This window comes from Ciconia boyciana, chromosome 3, assembly GCF_034638445.1.
Source record: "Ciconia boyciana chromosome 3, ASM3463844v1, whole genome shotgun sequence".
NCBI classification, from domain to species: domain Eukaryota; kingdom Metazoa; phylum Chordata; class Aves; order Ciconiiformes; family Ciconiidae; genus Ciconia; species Ciconia boyciana.
Window position 1 is genome coordinate 74,548,184 of NC_132936.1, and position 21,813 is coordinate 74,569,996.

Sequence of the window (21,813 nt, forward strand, 5' to 3'; positions counted from 1 at the left end):
TGATTGGCAATAAATTAAACTAATTTCCCCAAGTTGAGTCTGTTTTGCCTGTGATGGTAATTGGTGAATGATCTCTCCCTGCCCTTATCTCAACCCACGAGCCTTTCGTTGTATTTTCTCTCCCCTGCCCAGCTGAGGAGGGGAGTGATGGAGCAGCTTTGGTGGGCACCTGGCACCCAGCCAGGGTCAACCCACCACAACAGTCCAATTTCCCAAGCTTCTGCTTGTGACTACATACACAGGAAGTTCTTTAAGCTATTTAAAACAGCTCTGTCTGGTCTAGAGAGAGTTTTCACTGTTGTAAGAGTTTTGACCATTGTCTCTGACTACAGAGTGCTAGCTAGTGAGTACGAATGCACATATTTTTTTTGTTTGATGACAATACCAAAAAATATAGGAATTCTATGCTAATGGAAGCATGAGCTTAGAGGAAATATTTTACCCTTCATGTAGAAAGCCTGTGATTGCCACTTCGTTCACACACTGGTTCTACCTTTAAGAAATGTTTTTAAATTCCAGCCAAAGGTCTAGGAACTGAGGCTCTCTTGTAATCACTTTGAGCAAAGCCACTGTGGGCAAAACATAGCTCAGGAAAGATAAACAAGGAGAGTAATAGGGTTTTAAGGAGTATTCAACAAGCCTTGGAAGGTTGTGCCATGAGTTTGCCACTACAGAGAGTTACTGTGAGATTCAAAAACATGTAAGAGAATGATGAAAGGGAAAAATGCTACAGTACACAGAAAGCTTGTGAGTGCCTAGTGAACCAGGTTTGGGAAGCCTTCCAATGCCTGCATATGCAATGTGCGGTATGCCACTATTTAATTATTATAAACTCCACAAATTGTCAACCACTTAAGGAGCTCATATTTCTGCCAAGTTAAATGACTTCAAAACTGATTGATAGGTTACATTCACTGTTTCAACTCTGGTTCATTCTTGACTGGTTCTGTTTCGATTGGAAAAAGAAGACAAAAGACACCATGATTTTGGGAGAAGAATCTGAATGGAATATGAACTTTTGTTGCAAAATTTTATTCCAGTAAAACATACAAACTTTAATAGTAGTGAGTACCTTTATGAGAATTAAAACACCAAACACTTTGTTAAAAAGAATACTAGATCAATTTTTTCACCAGCACCAGGCAAAGAGATAAAATGTGATATAGTTGACAAAAATACTGAAAAATAACAAACATTCTTTCTCATCTTTGCATGTAAACTTTTTTTCCGAAACGGTTAAATACAATTCCATAGTGCTAGCAATTACTTTTTTTTCCCTAAACCTTTTCCATGCTTTTTTTTGTGTGCATTTGGGCTTTTCCTGTCTTGCTCTGCTTGCAGGACGGCTGCATGAGCTGCCAGCTCTTCTTGTTTTCTGCGTTCAGCCTCTAGCAGCTTACTTCTGTATGCTTCCCGAATGCTGTGAACTCTGCCTCGTGTTTCATCTAAGGATGCCTAGCCAAAAACAAAGAGCAATACCCCCCCAAACACATGAATCTTGATTTCATCACAAGCAACTGCATCCTTCCTGTTATGTTTCACTTTGTGACTCTATAAGTACAGGGAGAGCACCTCTCCTTTTCTTTTTACATGTATTTTTATTCATTTGTCACAGTGACACAGCTATATGTCAATCTTTTCACCATAAAGAAGGAGAGAAGGTTCGTGAAAATCCTTTTTAAATTGCTGGCATAATAAGCTAATTGTGTGAAAGGAGGATAGGGCAACAGACTAGTTAGTTACCCACCTGGGTCTAGTCCCTCTTCAGTTAGTGGCTTGCTTTCTTGTCTTAAACAAGTCCCTTAAAACCTAGTTTTCAGAAACGCTGAAATGGCTCAGGAGCTCTAGTCTTTTAAGAGACTAAAGAAGCCTAAATCACATTGACCTTCAACGAGACTTAGGGCAAGTGGGACTTGGACACTTCTGAAAACTTCTTTCTTTACATTTCCATCCTGGAAAATGGGGATACCTGAATACCTTTATATAGTTCTCTGTGGTCTCCAGGTGGAAAAACTGTAAAAGTGCCAATCAGCACAGTATGCATATTCACAAGTAACTCTCATTTTAAATGTGTACTGTGAAACATCTTTAATGGACATACTTTCTAGAAAGAGCTGAGGAACTACTCTTAATAAAAATTTGCCCTTCTAATATATGATATATTATACATCATATTTTTTATATATATATCGTATATAATATATAGCATATATGATATATGATCCAAAATCATATATCATATATCTGAACATCTGAAACATCTGAAACATGCTGAACATATTTTCAGCAATATCTGAAAACCTGGACATGCATTTTTATTAGGATCAATCAGTTACTGACTGAGAAGTATGGCTCCTTGCAGACTTGTAGTTAAGTAATATAAATCAGGCTGTCTGGGAACTTGGTAAGGAGATGTTTTCAAGTGATTTCTGTAAATAGGTTGGTTTGATGTAAAATTATTTTTACTGTCTCTTATACAGTTTTAAGAGCTCTGAATAGTCACCAGCTGATTGCTAGTGGTTATTGTATCACCACTGTGTAACAAAACATTTTGTTCCTGTTGACGCTCAAGGGTTAAGCCAATTTTTTAAGATATTTGTACCAATTTCATGTGCAATGCATTGGCTGAGTTAATCCTAACAATGTATCCTACACTAATGCTACCAAATTTATTATTTATAGACATGGTTTTTTAAGGATTAATAATTTCAATTTTTTGTTTGCTGGCATCATGCATATTCCAGGAAAACTCTGTTCTCTAACCTTGCTGTAAGACACATTAGGAGCAACTCGCCCTTCTATGTAAACTATCTTGTTCTTTATTACTTTCCAAAAAGCCCTATTCAATTCCATACCTTAAAAAAAAAAAAAAAAAAAGCCAAACCAGAGATGCTTTATCTAATATGTATCTGGTCATGTATGTCAAATGCTCAATTTATTCTCACTTATAATTATCCTTTTATGGTGATATTCTTAAAATAGTGTTTTTGCAAAGAGCTGTATCAAGAAAGTAGTAAGGATATCATATTAAGGATGTTGTATAGTACTATTTTTTCCCTAGAACCTTTAGTTTTAACCTTTGCCCAAGCGAAATTTCAAGCTTGTTCACTGTTTCTAATTATTGGTACCGAATACAAAAGTCTTGAGAATGGTTGATCAAGATACTCATACTAGTGGTGGATATCACAGTAATAGTTACTGGAAAGTAATCTTGAAAACCTACCTGCAGGTTCTCATACATTTCAAGTATATTTTGCTTCAATAAAGCTCTGGCATTTTGTTCTTTTTCTCTTTGTTCCAAAGCCAGCTCTCGAAGTTCCCTAAAATGGTTGATTTTTTCCGCTTTACGTATCTCTTGCTGTTGAATGATAGACTCATTTCTTAGCACAGACTCAGACATTGTTTTTCTGAAGGAAATACAAAGATATTTCTCTCATTTCAAATACAGTTTTGGGTGGTGTATATTTTGGTATATATTTGGCTTATATACACTGCAATGTCACCATCGTATGGTTAGTTATGGTTAAGGAGTCACTTTTCCTCTGTTTATGTATAACACCAATGAGACAGTACATTCCTGAGGCCAGGTCTTCTTATACTTGAGCGTCTATTTTAAAAATGTTTGTAAAATCATGCTCATCTCTGAGCATATGAAAAACTCCTACATGTGACACATTTTAATTTGACTTAAATGACTAGTGTAAAAGTTGAGGAGTTGAAGACAAATGAAATGCTTACAAGACTCAGACCTGTGGGAGATATTTTGCCATGTTTTCATGTTTTAATGGTATTCACTTCAATATAACACCAGTTTCCCTTTCAATTTCAAAATTAGATTTGGGGATTTTTTCAGCACGTTTAGCATTTGAAAATCAATGAGCTGCATAAATACCACATTAAATACAAATGGACTTAAGCATGAACTGGGTTCTAGCTGCAGCACAGCGAACATGCAGGTGCATGCATATTAGCTAGATAGGTTCATATCAACACATGTAATAAAGAATATAGTTCTTTTGAATAAAGAATATAATTAATATAATTATTTCAGCTATTAACTATTATTATTAACTGAACTGCATTTGTTAAATATATTATTTGAATCTAGCATCACATCCTGACAAACTTCATATGCACTTCTTTCAAGATCACGACTGAAATAAACATATTTGCCTGCACATGCATTTTCTTCAAATTTTATGTCACATTGTAATTACATGCAGTGCAGTGATTCAGCTCCTTTGACATGTATTATGTTAAGGAAAGGACACAAATTATAATGGATGTTGGAAGCACGGATTTTAAAACACATCCATGCCAGGAAAATCAAAGCTGAAAACTGTATCTTGATGCCATCTACACTTCTGCATTCACTACTGAGTGATTTTGTTTACACAACATAAAGGACAGATGAAACATGCGCCAGGATTTTCACAGCAACTTTAACAAGCGTGTGACAGAATTCTAGCTTACTTCAATGGCAGGTGAAGGATAAAGTCTAAATTCATATCCTGCATCCACATTCACAACTGCATCCAATTACAGATAGGATACCAGTGCATAAAAATATATTGCATTTACTAATTTCTATATATGAAAATTCTTAGCCAGTCTTTCATGTTGGTGTTTTACTGGGACTTAATTGTTCTTGCTGCAGTTTACCTCATGTAAGGACTAAGGTCTATAGGCTCCCATTTGTTTTGTGGCGTTTGTAAGCTTGAGTCAATAGCTGCTTGTGATGCTTTCTTTCCTGTGGTAAGAGAATCTACAACAGAACAGATTAAACCGGTTATTCAGTTATGCTAGGAGGCTCCATCTAAATTCTTATATAGTTTTTTCTTCTTTTGGCTCAGCAAAATACATTATTACATGAGAATATGGGTTGGGGAGGATATAATATTTCTGCCTTTTTATTTCCAACACTCATGGTAGAATCAAAGGTGCTGCAAAAACCCACATATGCTATAGTGAAATTAATATATGTATTTTAGCTAAATCCACAGTACTCAAGAAAGTTTGTAAATCTAAGCAAGAACATTGAATTTAAAGTGCCTAAAGAATATAAGAACAACTTCTAATCAGCAAGAAATCACATTCTTTTATTAAAAAAAAAAAATAATAAAAATCTGATCGTCCAGTCCTGGCTGTAGTTTAAAAAAAATTATATTCCCTTTTGGGCAGAGATTTAGTTCGGGAAATACCAGTCTAAAGAAAAAAGGTCCCATGACAACTTAAAATTTACATTCTGAAGTCTTGGAATTTTTTTAATCACATGGATAGTAACCATGTTATGCTTTAACGTAGCATTCTCACAATACAGTAACATATCTGATATTAAGCATGCCACTGTGCTGAGCTGCGTTGTGATTATTCCAACTCTTCCTTCTTTCAGTTCGTCTGGATGTGCTGAAAATGCCTCTGAAATTTGATGAGATTTAACGATGACTGCAGTAGTTTGTTTCCATATAAACTCTCTTATTACCCTACTTATAGCAGTAATCAATTGAAACATTTAAAAAATATTACTGGAATTTTCTCACCAAAAATAGGAAAGAGGTTTCTGAGCATTAAAAAAAATTACTGTCTATATATTTACTGTCTATGCATAGACAAATATACCAGCCTTCTCTGTTGGTCTAGAAGGATGACACGGACTTTGGAAGTGCCTTAGACGCGGCCCATCAGAAGAGTATTCTCCAGAACATAAAAATTCTCATTAAGATACTGAACATTACAGAAATGTTCAAGCACATTATTGCCTATTGCTGCACTCCATGGAACCGAACCATAACAACTTAAAGTCATTGGGGTGTCACCTCTTTACTTCATGAGACTTTGTATTAGACTCCAAATGCTTAGTTTAGAACAAAGCTCTTGGTAGACAACCATTAATTTTGAAGTCCTTATCCAATAACTTAGAGGAAATAATATTTTTTCAAGTCCCTTTGGAATGCAAGAATTAACTAATGATGTGTTTGTCTACGGCATAAGGTGAGAACTACTTCTGCTTTAAGTTCTGAAACATTCTCGGGAGGATTACTTACCTGACTGACAAAATACTAATCTTAACAGGTTATGTACTGGTCGCAGATTCTAGTTCCATGCACATGAGCCATGGCCAGATATTGTCACAATCAGACTGGGTATTATACTTCCCTTTTTGTGATTGCCTGATCTCAGTATTATTCTCAGAAGAAAAGAAAAAAGAAACAGCCTTGCAGCCTTGCACCCAGTTCAAATTTTCATCAGAGCCCAGTAATTGCCAGGGAATACAAATGAAGAATCCATAGAAGTTGTAACCACTAAATAAAATTAGGCAACACTTATGGAAGCTGCCAGGAAGCTGATGCTACTCAGTATGCACTTTTTGACACCTCATTTCCAGAGCACTCTCCATGAGCAGATTCCATGAACATTACCATAAAGAAAATGCACATTAGAAGTGTTAGTGTCTTACTGACATGCTATTTCAGCTGCTAAACAATTCTTTAATATTTCTACACTAATGACCTCTGGTACTCAACCTGGAATTGAGGGAGTAGGTATTTTCCACTGAACTTCCAAAATTTTCAGGTTAATTTAACTTTAGAATTCTAGTACAGAAGGACTGCCTAAAGTTTGCTTAAGGGTATCCTGGCAGCCTCCAAGAGCCGTGAGGCTGTACCTGCATCTGAAAATAGAGCAATGCTACAATTAAAACAAGGAATAGAGAAGACAGAGACTAAGCATGCCATTGTGCATTTGGACACCTTTATCGGGGCTGCTCTATCCATTTACTACCAGTATTTAATGCAGAAGTCTTTTCTAAGGAGCTGAACATGATGAATGTGATGAACCGAAGACATGCTTGACAGAAAGTTATACCCTTACCTCTTTCTTCTGAACTAGGTGTTAAACTGGCAGTCTCAGTCCCAGCTATGGGCTCCTCTGAATCTCTCACAGCATACTTATTAATAAACCGCATGCGCTCCTGAAAAGCCTAGAGATCAAAGTTTAAATCCAGATAAGAAAACTTCTACTGCATACTTTAAATTCCAAAGCATTTTCAAAAGTAGGAATCTACAAGTGGTCAATAAGACAGTAAGTCTTCAAATCCAGTGCATGTGAGATATGATGCTACTTCATATTACTGATGAGTATATTTCACTGGTTTGATCTATGAAAACATCACCTCTAACAACAGGAATACCATTAGTGAGTCACTGGGGAGAAAAAAAGATAAACACAAGAGGACCACATTTCATGTCAGAGTCATATTCAAGCCATCTCTCCAATAGATCTTTCTTTTCTAAAATAATAACCTGTCAACATTAAAAATCCAATTTTTCTAGTAATATTTTGGAACCTTTATTTGCTTAGTTTTAATGGGTTGTGTAGAGGAGAAATAAATCAGCATTAGTACTTAAAGTTAATCTTTAATTTCTATCATGTGTGTCTTGAGTATATGAATAAGGATCCCTAAGTAAACCTTTGTGAGATGGTAGTTCAGTAAAATGAAAAGTAGGCAGTACACTTTGAATGGCTTCACTCCACTCAATACATACTGGCTATATTTAGTACATATCCCAAATGAGAAAATGATGCTGTCAATAACAACCTAACACCAGAGCGCAGTACGCAACTCTGCCTGGGGCTGGAATCAGAAAAGATGCTAGGGCTCCCATTGAATCAGTGCTGAGACACTGAATACTTACACTAAGGATCATCATGCAATGAAATACTGGAAAATCACTGATCTCTGGGCAGTTTAAAATAATCTTTGGATTTAAAAAAAAATAAAACCTTGAAAAGCAAGGTTCCCTCATAGCTGAATGTATAGTCAGAATACATTCAGCTACGGCACCTCCTTAGGGAAATATCACTTCCTCCTAGGAGCTCCTATAGCCTGGTGATTTAGACTTCCTCCTGAGAAATGGGAGCTATGGGTGCAAACCCTTTCAGACTCAATTATCTTTGACACCAAAACCAGGCATTGCCAATCCTGCCTGTCTTTTCAGAAGGTGACTTTGGCTCACTGGGCTTTCTCTGAAGGGCTCAGATTGCCAGAATGGACTGAGAAGCCAAAAGTCAGCCTGGAGTCAGGCACCTAATTCCCAGAATCAGGGGGCATGTGACCCCTGGAACAGGCAGACGTTGGGGCAGCATGATCAGGAAGAAAGGAGAAGGGAAGCTATTTAGTCTGGATAGCAGACCCCCAATTTAGACCATTTTTTAGCGTATTACATGCAGTTGCTGCAATTTTCTTAATGATAGCTGTTTTAGAAAAATGTCACAGACCTAAGGGGCTTTAAAAATGGAACCTTTAGCTGTAATTCAGTTGATTTTCTGATCAAAAAAGGCAACAGTGATAGAACCAGCATTCTGAAGAGACTCTTTACACATCGAAGGGGATTCATTTCCAGCTAATCTTTAGGAGGCTGTACTTGCATTTTCAGTCTCAGCACAGCCAATCAAAGCTGCAGAGTAATGCATCTCTCCTTAGATCAGAATTTAATAAAGTAGTGCTAGAAAAAATTTGGAGCTTTGGATACACTGAATTGAACTGAGAAAATCTGAAAGTGTAACTGGGAAGACCCATGTCTGAGGTTCATTTCTGAAAGGCAATATAAAAAAGGCAAAATGCTTCTGAGCGGGATTTCTGGCTGAGTATCCCTCAATGGTCAATGGTGGTGGTGGTGATAGGGGATGACTGCCAAGTAAGTTTAAAGACTGCGTTTGTTCTTTTATTTTCCTTTTTTTGGTAATGATGCTTCCAATTCTGATTCAGCAGTATAACTTTTTGCTTTGCTAGAAAGATCTTGTATTATTTTTCCATCTTAAGCATACATCATGTCAAAAGAGCCCAGCTGCAGCTGACATCTGAATTAGCATTGCTTCTCCAAAACAGTGAATTCATACAGAGCAGCCTGTACAGGCTCATGGGTAACTTGCAATCCAGAATGAATTTGGGAATCCTGGCTGCAGGGGACAATTTGAGTGATGATATGGCCAGGTGCCAGTTCTTCAAGAGAAATCTTTTGGGCATGTTTAAAACAGTGTAATTCTCACTAGAATCTGTTCATGCTAAACATTAACCTTGTCACAAGTAGCAGCTTTGCAATTGTGTAGAGGTAGTGGGCTTTCTAAGGAGAAACTTTTCTCTCTTCTGTAAAGTAGAATCTAAAGTCTCAGAGATCTACAGAAGTCTAAAGTAGATGATCTGGGTTCCTGCCCTGAATTCATGCACATAATCACTTGATTCTTTAAGCTGTGTAAAAATTGCTGTCTTCCACAGAGTGGTGAAGAGGACAGCCATATGATGTCAGGTCTCTGTTGTGGCAACTGCTCAGCCATCACAGCAGCTCCTGGAACTTGTGAAGAAACATTACTGCAAAGATTGCACTCTGATATTACCTTGATAGCTCTTCCTGGCTCTGCAGACTCCCATGCTTGTTTCATGGCTTTGATCTCATCTGCTCGCTGGGTGTCTTTCTTCACCTCCAGAATGTCTGCCTCTCTCTGTTCACTAACTAGACGTAAAGTCCAGTACGGTTTGTTTGAAGCAGCTTGCTGAAAGTGAAGTTATCATAAACATAATGTATTCATTGGTATACATCTACTGCCACTATTTAGGATGAAGTTATGTTTCTGTATCCTGGTAATTTTCCCGACTGATATACATTATACATTGATAGACTTTGACATGCATTACTCCACAAACAGTGTCTGGCAAAGGAAAGGAAAATCACTTTGCAATGTCTAGAAGATCTTTGAGGTATTTTGTTTACATGCTTCCCCCCACTTCCATACAGCATGCTCCACACTCCCAGTTCTGAACAGTCTGTCTGAACAGGAGTATTTTGTAGAGATTTTTCATGCAATTGTCTTATCTCCCTGCCAACTTTTTATCCTTTCCTTCCGTCCTTTCCGTTCCTTCCTTCCACAAGCTTTTTTACTAGAAGTCTTATTATATTTAAATAGGCCTTTTGTGTAGAAATACATCTTGCTGTGTCGTATGAGGCATCAGGTTCTTTCCAATCACTTCCCAAACTCTCTAAACCACCTTAACGCATGGCTTCTCCAGAACTGTAGGGTCCAAGTAGTGCCTGAAACGTAGGAGACTATTCTGCTGTCTGACCAATGAATCAGATATTGTGCTGCATATATTTCTGGAAACCATAGCATCTGCAGAAGCTCTAAGCCCAAGATTTAAAAGCAGAGATAGGAGTTCAGCTTTTATTTGAGACTAAAGGTGGGCATCTTCTTAATCTGCAAGCAGTCCCATCTCAAAACTTGCATCTGTTTTAGTGGCAGACTGAAGAACTCCCAAGAACCATCATCCCAGTACCCCTAGCATACCTTGCCATTGGAGCTGAAGGCAGAAATCTGACACAGCCTGAAGCTGCATTGCATTTCTGTGGCCAACAAGCTCAACTGCAGCTCCTCAGCTTGCTCTGAAAGAAGGGTTAAGGCACTGTTCTGGAACTCTGTATAATTAGGAGTGGATATGAATCATAGGGAAGTTTGCTGTGCAGCAGGTTTAGTCAAAACAATTCAGTAGAGATTTCTTCATGAAAAACTCTATGGAGATGCCCTCCCCTTGAACTACCTGCCATGAGGCATCAAAATTCCCAGCAAAAGCAATAACATTAAATGAGGAGCTGTCAGTTTCTTCTTTGCCTTCCATTAATCTGTTTGCAATCCATAAAGTCCATTATTCCTTTTAAGGCATACAGGCTGGCAGTAGCCTTTTGGTCAACCACTGAACACTCAGATTATTCCACCACAGATGAGAAGAATTTGCAAGTAGGCAAGTAGGTACCAATTTTTCTGCCATCGTATGTCTGCAAGCTAATGACAGTTGTGACATACGAGACAGGAACTGACTATAGGGGAAAGACCTATTTCATCTCCCTGGGAACCCATGAAAACCCCACAATGAGGGACTAATGGGACATTAATATGGTGATTTCATGGAATTTAATAAACCTTCAGCAGAGACAGAAACTGGACCAACAAAAGGAACAACCAGTAGTTGCTTTATACATAAACAAAGAAATGAGCACATTAAATCTCTAAATGCAGGATGCATGTCTTTTACATGTGTAATTCAATCTCTCTCAGGTGTAAAGCTAAAAGGGTGGCAAAGCAGGGCATAGAGAAACACCAGGGATACACTAGAAGTGTTAGTAATACTGATCTGCAGACCTGAGAATATCTTTACACTCGGTACAATGATGGATGATGGTACATTCAACAAATCCAGTTTTTGGCTTTGTTCTTACCTGAGATTCAGGTCGAGATGCAAGAGATACAAGTGATCCTCTTTCTTTATTGGACTTCTCTTTTTCTGTCTTCTCAGATGCTTTATCTTTTGATTTTCTGGTTGGTTTAGGAATACTTGCAGACTTTTGTCCTTCAAAATAATTGAGCATTAGGGGAAAGCTGTGCTCCTTGTGCTTTTCCCCATGTACTATTCAGATTTAGTTATGATGCATGATGAATTAGAGGATACCATTGTCATCCATAAATATATTTCCCCATATAATAAATATCCAGGGTGGAATAACAGCGCAAAACAGCCATACAGAAAGACAAAGAAAAGTCAGTTAATTAGTTGACACTTTCAAGTACTACACTAACATTTAGTGTTGGACCAAGAAAGAATCTGGGGACAAAACAACTTTTAAAAACAGACTTAAAAGGTGGACATATTGTGACAGCCTTATCTGTCCTAAACAGCACTTTACCCAGGGCTTAACTGTGAGTTTGCCATGGTCCCTGTACGTCAATCACTGCATTGTTGCCTTGTGTATGAGTCAGTCCAAAGACTGCAATGTACAGAATCACAGTCTGACTCTTACTTCTCTTATATAGTCTCATACAATCTCTGTCAGTGTTATGCACCAGGCAGTTGAGAAGCTCAAAGTAGGTAAAGTCAATGTTCTCACTGTCTCATATCCTTGTAAGCCTGAAAGTGTGAAGAGCAGAAGGGAAGATACACCCCACCAAAAATGCAAGGAAGTTAAGGCAAAGAAACATATTTGAGATTTGATGCATATTTAAGAAATTCAAAATTATCATTCTCAGAACTGTCTGAGAACATTTTGGATTAATTATTTTATCAGTACGTGTCTATGCTATATGTATGCTATATGTTCGAATTAAAGATACTGAGAATTGACATTTGTAACACTTATTCTGCACTGCCTTAGCTGGTGGGAGCTGTTAACAAGATCTTTGGCATGTCATATTCTTTTTAAAACAAACAAACAAACAAACAAACAAATAAATAAATAAAGCCTGTAATAGCATATAGCTTTACTAGCATAAGGAACATGTCAACCTTGGACACGTCAACCTTAATAGCATAAGGAACATGAAACAACCTGGAAGGGACCCACAACACTGTAAGAAAGATTAAAGATCTGAGTCTGAAATCTCCATTTCCCTCCACCTTCATACTGCTTGAAACATTAAAACAAATGCTGAAAACCTAGATTTAGTCAATACAATAAAACAGGGGATTTCTCTTAGAAAAAAGAGGAAAAGAGTGACTGTTTTACAATCTGACATTAATAACAAGGTACCTTTCACTTAATGCTATGCTTTTCTAATCTCTTTCCACTGAGGACAAATCAGTGTGCTGCATGATTTGATCCAAAGTCCACTGAAGATATTCTACTGGCTTTAATGAGCTTTGGATCAGATCTGCAATGTCATGGCTGAGGTTATATGGATATATAAAATTGTAAATATTAAATATATAGAAACATATTTATAATACACATATAACTACACATACAAATATGTATTATATGATATCTATGTGTATTACATCATACATTATGCATGTGTTTATGTATAAATTGTATTATCCTTACCTCCTCATGCTACTTAAAGAATGTACAATGGCACAAAAGTGCTAAGCTTAAATTGATTCAATGCTACCAAAGCATACATTAAAGAATGAAAGCAAAAATTAAAGTGGTCTCCACAAATACTGAAGATACTAAAACAACTCCAGAGAAAATGCAAATATAAAATAAATAGTGATGACATTATTTGAAGTTATAATATCATTACAGAAATGGCTTTCCATTTAATTTCATATTATCATAACATATGAGCACCATAAATCAGGCTGGTGTACATCCATTATTCAGTGAATTATTAATTTTTAAAGTTAAATTATTTCTTGTTTATACAAACACTCAAGAGACATTCAGTGTCATTAGCTAAATGATATCAGACAAAGACTTTCTATGTCATGGGATACCACAAGCTTTGTCTGGCTTCTATAAATATTTTACAACTCTGAATTTTAACATTTTGATGCTCTGGACTTATTGCATACACTGAGAAGTTAGTAAATAACAAACAAGCATATGAAATAACAGGACTAAAATGAGGTAATCCTGGTTTAACTCCAGATATGAAGGCTTAGGGCAGGATTCAGTTGAGCTCTCTTAGCTAACAGTGTGCTGTACTGCCCAGGTTCCCCCAGCCCTCCTCCCTCCCTCAGCAGAGCGGGCAGTCTCCCCGGTTTTGGGATCATCCTCCAGATATTCCTGGAGGAGGCACTGGCTGCAGTTTGGCACTATAACATGCAGCCCGCTCTGACTCTAAGGGAGATGTGAGTAGTTCCTCGGGGCTTTTCCAAGGCCAAAGCCAGGCGAATGCTTTGCATGGGACGTGATAAGAACAAAAGCAGGGAGACGATACAGAAAGTAAAGGGCCATTCCAGCTACAGCTTACGCATCAATCATCACAAACTCTCAGTGGCAGTTATTGTATATGTATGTAGAAAAGCTTGGGCATCACACCAATTGTCAGCGATGACAAACAGCCGATAGCAACTCTTAAAATTAGCTTCTCTACCACTCTTCAATTATTTACTCAGAGATTCATTTAGTCTAATGCCAGAAGGGATCATAGTGATCTTCCAGTCTGATGTCCTGTCTACGACAAGCTAAATAATTACCCCAAATGATTCCTATCTGAAACTCATAACTTCAGACTGAGAAACAACAATTCTCTTTTTTAGGCAAGACAGACAGCTACTCCTGATTTATGAAATTCAAATTACAGAGAATGTATCTTATTCATAGGTAAAATACAGAGGAGTCTTTCGAAGTTTTCTTTGAGAAGACAACATGCTCCCACTATCTGAAATAGGCTCTGAGCTTTAGTGGGATTACGCAGTAGTTGGCAGAAATTACTATTACGTGCCCCATGAGAGACTTTCAGATTTAGTTAGGAAATGACCAAGGAGTTCAGATGTTGCTTTTCCTGTCTCTGACTGGACCCTCAGAAAGATTCTCGACAGATAGCAATGTCAAAAATCTTTCTAAAGTTGGGCTCATCCAGACACTAAAGTTGCAGTAAAAATACACCAGGATAGAAGCAAACCACCAATATGGTTGCGGTAGTAGGGTGGGGTTAGAGCATGGTTTGGAGGTCTGCAGGTCTTTAAAATCTAGCACCATCATGTATCCTCAGTGACCTATTCTTTCACTGAACACCAGGCAAGTGATTAATCACTACAGATAGGCAAGGTGGGAAACGGATAAAGAGAGGGAGAACTGAACATCCTGTTAAACATCTCATGAAATCCTGCCCTTGGCAAAAGCCAGCAAGTTCTCCTGTGGGAAGAGAAAACCTGCGGGAGAAACTTCCCAGCTCTGGAGAAAAAAAGGAACATTTCAAAGGATATTGCCTCTCCTTTTTCAAACCTACCTCTACTACCTGGGTTGGGTGCCCTATCTCCCCCTGCTCTCCCAGTTGGATAGACAGCCTTCTCTCATCAACAGCTAATACTCTTGAGTTAACACATATAAATATAAAAGATAGTATATAAAATACATGCTGCAGTCAGCATTCAGTGCACACTGATGATTCAACTCTGGGTTCTGACAGTTGCACAATAAAACTTCTGATCTTACTACAAGAGAAGTAAAACTAAAGAATCCAAAAAGGCAATAGCTGAAAATCATATATACAAAACAAATCTTAAAATAATTTTGTTCGCACAGTCAAGCAACTTAAAATGGTATTAGCAGTTGCAAGATTGCCTGCTAATTTTTCCCCTTTTACACAAGAATTATGATCCAGAACTTACTTTTTTTTTACTGTTTTTCCATTGAAGTCTTGCCCCATTAACAGTTCCCAATGGAAGGAAAAAAAGAAAAAAAAAGAGAGAAAAGAATGAAGACTTTATAAATAACAAACTATCTGGAACTTTCTCATTTCTGTGTACTTGGGTTTTCCTGGTTAATGCCTTTTTAATGTTTTGTTTGTGCAATGTGCTCTTTAATAAAACATTTAATGAGATTTCATATATAATAAATATGACTAAATATTAGTCATGAAATAACTATTGCTAACACAGTTCTTTTTACAAGTACTGCCAAACTGCAGTATTAAGGATTGTGAAGAAAGAAAAGAATAACAAACATCAACAAATACAAAATACAAAATTATCATAGCATCTGTATACCAGAGAACTTACTTTCTTAAAAAATGTTCCTAATAAATATTTATAATATCAGTGAATATCGATAGTGTAATAGTGTGGGTCTTCATTTAAAGGGAGACTAGTTTAAAAGACTTTAGTAAATGCTAATACAAAGCTGAAATATGCTTTTGCCATGATAAATTAGCTTTAATATAAAACTAACTGCAGATGGCACTGTTGTCTTACATGAAAAAGTGATACCTGAAATGGTGAAAATTTGTTGCAGGAATTTTCCACCTGGCTCACTGCAGCTTTCTTAAAAATCACATGGTGAGAGGATGCCTTTTTGGTTACATACCAACATTGCTATTATATGAATTGTGTGTTTGACAGCTGGTGCTGGCAGCTTTAAATGGTAAAGCTCAGTTTTCAAATTGCTTTGAGACTAGTTCACAATCAGAAAAAGAGTCAAAGATGAAATGTTGTTTTTTCCAAAATATTTACCTATAGTAAGCACTCCAGATAAATATTGCTGTTAATAGGGATACATAAAATAAATGCTAAGTAGTAAATACAGTAAGTGTTGGAGTTTAAACTTTATGATATATGTTGTTTTGAAACTCTGTTGGTGGCCTGGGGAATCTGTTGGTATCCTTGTATAAACAGAAACACCCAGTTAATATGAACTGTGAAATGGATTTGGGTTACTTTGACAGGCAGCAATTCTGAGAGGACACAGAAATCACAACGTTTAAAAAGAATCCTAAGAGAAAAGTGCTCGTTATCGCTGACTGTGTCTTGAGTACGGTTGACTGCAGATGAGCCAAAGCATCAGTTAACACGGAGAAGGGAAGCTGTGAACTGGAATACTGCTACCTTGAACTAAACATGAGAATACTCATGACATTGACAAGCTTCAGTAATAACAGCTGAGAACTAGTGAAGAAACTTCGAGATTAAGTGACCTCCTCTGACCTGCAGTTTTACAGACCATGGTGATAGCTGTATGAAAGGATACACACCAGTAGCATGACTGGCGTGTTAAGTGCAAGCTGTTACTATGTTGCCGACTCAGAAGGATAAGACAATGTAGTAGGATGTCTATTGTAAGAAGCAGTCTATCATGAAAGGGAAACCAAGGAGAATAAATGGAGTCAACTAGGAAGAAAAGATGATTTTTTGAAGAACGCAACAAACTAAAAGCAGGTGAAATGACCACTAAAAAAGCTGTGTACAAGCCTGTAAGGCTACATGACATAGCTTCTCAAATATTACTAAAACTGACTAGGGACTATAGTAAATCAACAAGGTACATCTTTGTAAAGTTCTGTAATGCTAGCTGAAAAAAGACTGTAAAAATCTCAAATGTTCCACTCATCGTAAAAACAAGAAATAAAATAATATATGTCAGCAATTACTGCTGATGAATCTAATTTCAGTCCAGGATAATAGAGATTAAAAAAAAATACAACTAGACATTTAAAAAGAAATATGTAACCGGAGTAAGAAGTGAGAAATACCACTAATAAATAAAGATCAAATCTTCCTAAGAAAATTTAAGGGTATTAGCAAGTGTATATATATGAGGAAGGATAATGCAAATAATTTCTCCTTATCTCATATTTTAAAAATTGAGTTATAGAACTTTGGTACTAATAATACGGGAAATTTACTGAATGGTGAAAATAATATTTTAGGTTCTGCAGGAATCTAGGGGCGAGACCACAGGAGAGTCGGCTGCGTGTGTGCATGCATGCGTCTGTGTGTGATGGTCTGCACCAGCAGCTGGAGTAGGGCTGCAGCCTCAGGAGCCAGCTACTGGGCAGACGAGGTGTCTAAGTCCAGCTGCTGGAAGGATCCACCTTATATATATACATATATATATATATATATATGTATATATATATTCTCTCTAGTGGACTTCCATTCTGTCCAGCCAGAGAGGGAAGCAGGATGAGGCCATTGGTGCTGTCTGTGTTTGTGTGAGTGCTCTTAGTGTTTGTTTGTGATCTGTGTGGCTGGCAATGTATATATGTATATATGTATGTATGTATATATGTATATACGTAGTGTGTATGTGTGTTCTGTATGCATGTGCCTGCTGGGACTACATCTTCAGCCTCGCTAATGGTTGGACCTGGGGATGTGGAGTGGCAGCAGCCTTGCCTTTCTCGGGCTGTTGGATCCAGGATGATAAATTTTCCTCTAACATAATTAAGATCTAAATCATTCTATGTCAGCCCCAGTGGTAAAAGGGGAAGCAAATAGGAGACTTTTATCTAATTTCTAGCATACTGACTAGTATTCTAACTGCTTTTAATATGTGTTGGGGTTTTTTTCTGTCCCTTAACAAGAAATGCTAAGAGAATCTGGAAAAAAAAAAAAAGTTTCTGTAATTTCTCTGTCCCTATCCTGGCCTGAATACACAGCCTGTCCTTGGGACCTTTCCTAGTCTTGCCTCCTGCCTAAATTCTTCTCCTAGCAGTACAGAAGTAATACATATCCCAAAACAGGCCTTTTTTTCCCCTTTTGTCAGTGCATTTTCTTAAATTATCTGCAGGCATGCTTCTCTATGTAGAAGTAGAGTAGTAGAAACTTCTATGTTTGGATGTACTTTGTCAAGGCACTGTGCCTTTATATTACACTTCATCTGTGATATACATCCATGATATATTACACTTTTACACTCTCTGACTGTAGAAGCAGTCATACTTCTATAATTTTTCCAAATCCCTACCTAAAGTTGAGCTTGTGACGGTATGCTCCCCCCCAGCCCTGTGAACCTGACCTTTATTTCCCATAACGCTACTCAATTGATAACCACCAGTGGCAGTCATAATGGATGCATCTGGTCGTGATGACTGCATCCGGCTCAAAGTGGATTTGGGGGAGACAGATAACAACACAATAGCCAAGGGCTAATTTGAGCAATGCACCCACCTAACCACAGTGCTAGTCAATGTCCAGCTCGAGCCAAATTTGGAAGAAACTAGCATCTGTAGTCGGTATGCAAATATGACTATGAGTCAATCATCTTACCCCATAAATAGTGAGCAGCCCAAGAACCTTTTGAGCTCTCTGCACAGCAGTGGGCTGCACAACAGCATCTCCCCTTTAGTAGGGATGCCTCTCAAGGTTATGCCTGCCGCAGAGATCCTTTACTCCTCGATACTGAGATTCCTTGCCACAACATATCCTTGGTAAGTGACTAATAGCTTGCTAAACTTTGTAAACTTCACGAACATTATATCTTAGATTGTGCACATATAATCCTTTAGACATAAACTGTTGACCAAGTCTGGGACTAGGATTGGATCCAGCCACACCTAGACTCCTCTGAGTAGGAGTTTAGAAAGCAAGGGGATCCTCTCTGAACCTTGTGACTCAATGGGAGGGTCTCCCTGACGCATCCGACTTACCGTGTCCTCTATGCAGTAAATAATCAACTGTACGTTGCCATCAAATCTTGTTAAACCACTGTCACATTTACTATCAAACTTGGTTAAATCGCTGTTTTATATCAATAAACATTGCTGCTGCTTTCTTATGAGTGGAGTGCATCACTCCATCCACAACAAATTGGCGTAGTCGGCAGGATGGCAAGTAGTTTCACCAATTATTTATGGAGGCATGGTGTGAACCCAAGTCCCAACTTCTCAGAAGAGTGGGCTCATGACCATTGGCATAATTGGGAAGCCGTTGAAGAGCACCTAGAGGTAACTAGGGGCCGTACAAAGGATGGAAAAGGGAAAGAAGTTATCTGCAAGATGCTAGGTACCTGCTTAGAAGCTGTATATCAAGAAAGGGAGAACAGAAATAGAAAGGAGCAGGACCTAGAGAAAGAAATAGAAGGTAGAAAGGCAACATAGTTGTTACTGACTTTAAAAATTGAACAACTGCAGAAACAGTTACAGGAAGAAAAGGAAAAAGGACAAAAGTTGGGAGAAAAGGTCGAGATGATGCTTATGCAGGCTCCCCACCCCCTTGACATCGTACAGATAACAAAACTAATAGTATCCCCTGAAGACTGGGATGGAGACATTTGGGGTCATCCCAATGATAGCGAGCCAGAAGACGACAATCCTTTGTTCCCCACAAATCCTCCTGAATATGAAGCCAGACCTGTTGTTAAAAGAGAAAGAACTGTGGGACCTTGGGGTGGTCATCTGCAACATACTACGTGAACTATCCCCTGGGATCTGTTGCAACTGACAAATTTGCAAGAGAGATATAGCAGAAAACCAGGTGAAACTGAATACTTGTGGCGAGTATGCCTAAGTGCGGTGACCCAATAAAGTTGAGTGACGATGAAGCAAACGGCTATTGGGGTCCGGGAGTTTTCTTAAATTTAGGACCTGACCCAACAAATATACCCCATTCTATCACCAGCCGAGTAGCTTATTGGGCTGGAGGAATAGATACCATGGAGCAAGGTGAACTCTCCTTAATCCCCATTAAATCCCTAAGTGAGCTCTCTACAGCCATCACAAAAGCCGCTTCCATACAAGCCATGCACGAAGGAGACCCCATGATGTCCCACTATCTGCTACAGTAGATTTTGCAATGTTAAAACCACTGATTAGAGGAGCCCTGGCAACTTTTAAACCCTATCTAGTTGCAAAATGGGATGAGATTAAAAGAGATACTGAATATAATAAAAAACAGGGCAATAATGCTCCTAAACAACTCCCTAAATGGGTGGAATTAATGCATGGCATTAACTACAGTCGTGAAATGGGCTGGGATGATGTGCCAGCTGAAAAACAAAACCTAAAGCCCTGGGGAGGAGAACATAAGGTGAGACCTGTAAAACAGGGAACAGAAACTAAATCAAAGGGAAATAAATCTAAAAACCTGCAAACAGAATCTCAAGAACAGAGAACTGAGTTATGGAAGAAAGCATTAGCCCTAGGCATTCCCAGAGCCGCGATGCAAGGTCAGCCTACTAGCGTTATCTTGAGTCTGATCGAAGCATTCCAGAAACATGGTAACGGTGAAGGGGGGTGGAGTGTATTTCGACTCTGCAGGTGCCAGTTCCCAGAAAGGGAGATAATCCCTTCCTCCCCCTTAGGGAGGAATTGCAGGATACAAAGTCAAAAAACGAGTAACGCCCAGAAGGCAATTGGGTCCGCTTGTCCGGAAAGTGGAGGCTTCTCAGTGGATAAGTGATGATGGCCCATATATTTTGATTCCAGTTGGTCCTCAAGGACAATTGGTGAAGTTTTTAATAGATATGGGAGCACAAATTGCACTACTAACACAACAAGATGTCGGGAAGCTGGGAGTCCGATCCAGATGGCAAAGAGTTAAGATTACTGGTGTGAACGGAGCAAGTGTTGTGTGTCAAACTGCCAAGGTCAATTTATGGCTCCTGGGTGAGAAGCGCATGTCAGCCACTCACTTTGCAATTAAAGATCATCATGAAAATATTTTAGGTTTTGATGTTTAAACGGATGAACCTGGCGCCTGCCAAATGGCAGTGTGTGGTCCTTTGGCTCAAACATCGATCCCAACCCCAGTAGAAATAGGGAGGCTACAGTGTGTGTATTTCACGTAGCCCCTGCACTCCCTGATTCAAAAATTACTAACGTACTGCAGTATCTGATTTCTGCTGCAGCACAAAATGGAATTTCTGAAGTCAGAGCTGATTTGGAGAAATGATAAATTATCTCCAGAACCAACTCCCCATATAACTCACCTGTCTGGCCAGTTTGGAAACAAGACGGGAGGTGGCGTTTGACAATTGATTATTGGCACCTAAATGCTAATACAGCCCCGCTAACAGCTGCTGTGCCAAACATTGCAAACTTAGCTGCTTTGCAAGCAGCTGCACACCCATGGATGGCAGCACTAGATATGTTCTTTATTGTTCCCTTAAAGGAGGGTGACAAAGAGAAATTTGCTTTCACTTGGGAGGCAATACAATAGACCTTTAACAGACTCCCACAGGGGTATAAACATTCACCAACAATTGCTCATGCTGCATCTGCTGAACTTTTACAGACAGTCTCACTCCCTCAAGATGTGAAACTGTACCAATATATAGATGATATTCTGATTGGAGGAACTTCCCCTGAGAAGGTGGGGGAAGCGGCAGCAGCAGTATGGCAAGCACTAGATAAAGCAGAAATTGAAATTCCACCTGGAAAATGTGAGGGACCAAGTAAAGAAGTAAAATTTTTAGGTATTTGGTGGATAGCAGGCAGTGCAGTGATTCCTCCAGATACCTGAAGAAAAACTGAAGAGCTGCAAATGCCCCAATCAAGGAAGGAGTTACCACAACGAATGGGAACTTTAAGGTACTGGAGGAAGTGTGTACCTGGATTTTCTACCATTTCCTGTCCATTACACTCACTCTTACGGAAAGGCAAACGCTG

General features: G+C 38.4%; 1 protein-coding gene across 1 annotated transcript in view; it reads right to left on the bottom strand.

Moving 5' to 3' along the window:
* Positions 1–1,202: 1,202 nt before the first annotated feature.
* ADGB (androglobin) overlaps positions 1,203–21,813 on the bottom strand; it is a 130,682-nt gene continuing 110,071 nt past the window's right edge. The window contains exons 30-35 of the mRNA XM_072857952.1: positions 11,265–11,452; positions 9,394–9,549; positions 6,865–6,979; positions 4,663–4,765; positions 3,224–3,407; positions 1,203–1,455 (exon numbers count right to left, since the gene is read on the bottom strand). Of these exons, the coding sequence (XP_072714053.1) occupies positions 1,264–1,455; positions 3,224–3,407; positions 4,663–4,765; positions 6,865–6,979; positions 9,394–9,549; positions 11,265–11,452 (938 nt within the window). The 3' untranslated portion in view covers positions 1,203–1,263. The remainder of the gene's footprint in view (positions 1,456–3,223; positions 3,408–4,662; positions 4,766–6,864; positions 6,980–9,393; positions 9,550–11,264; positions 11,453–21,813) is intronic.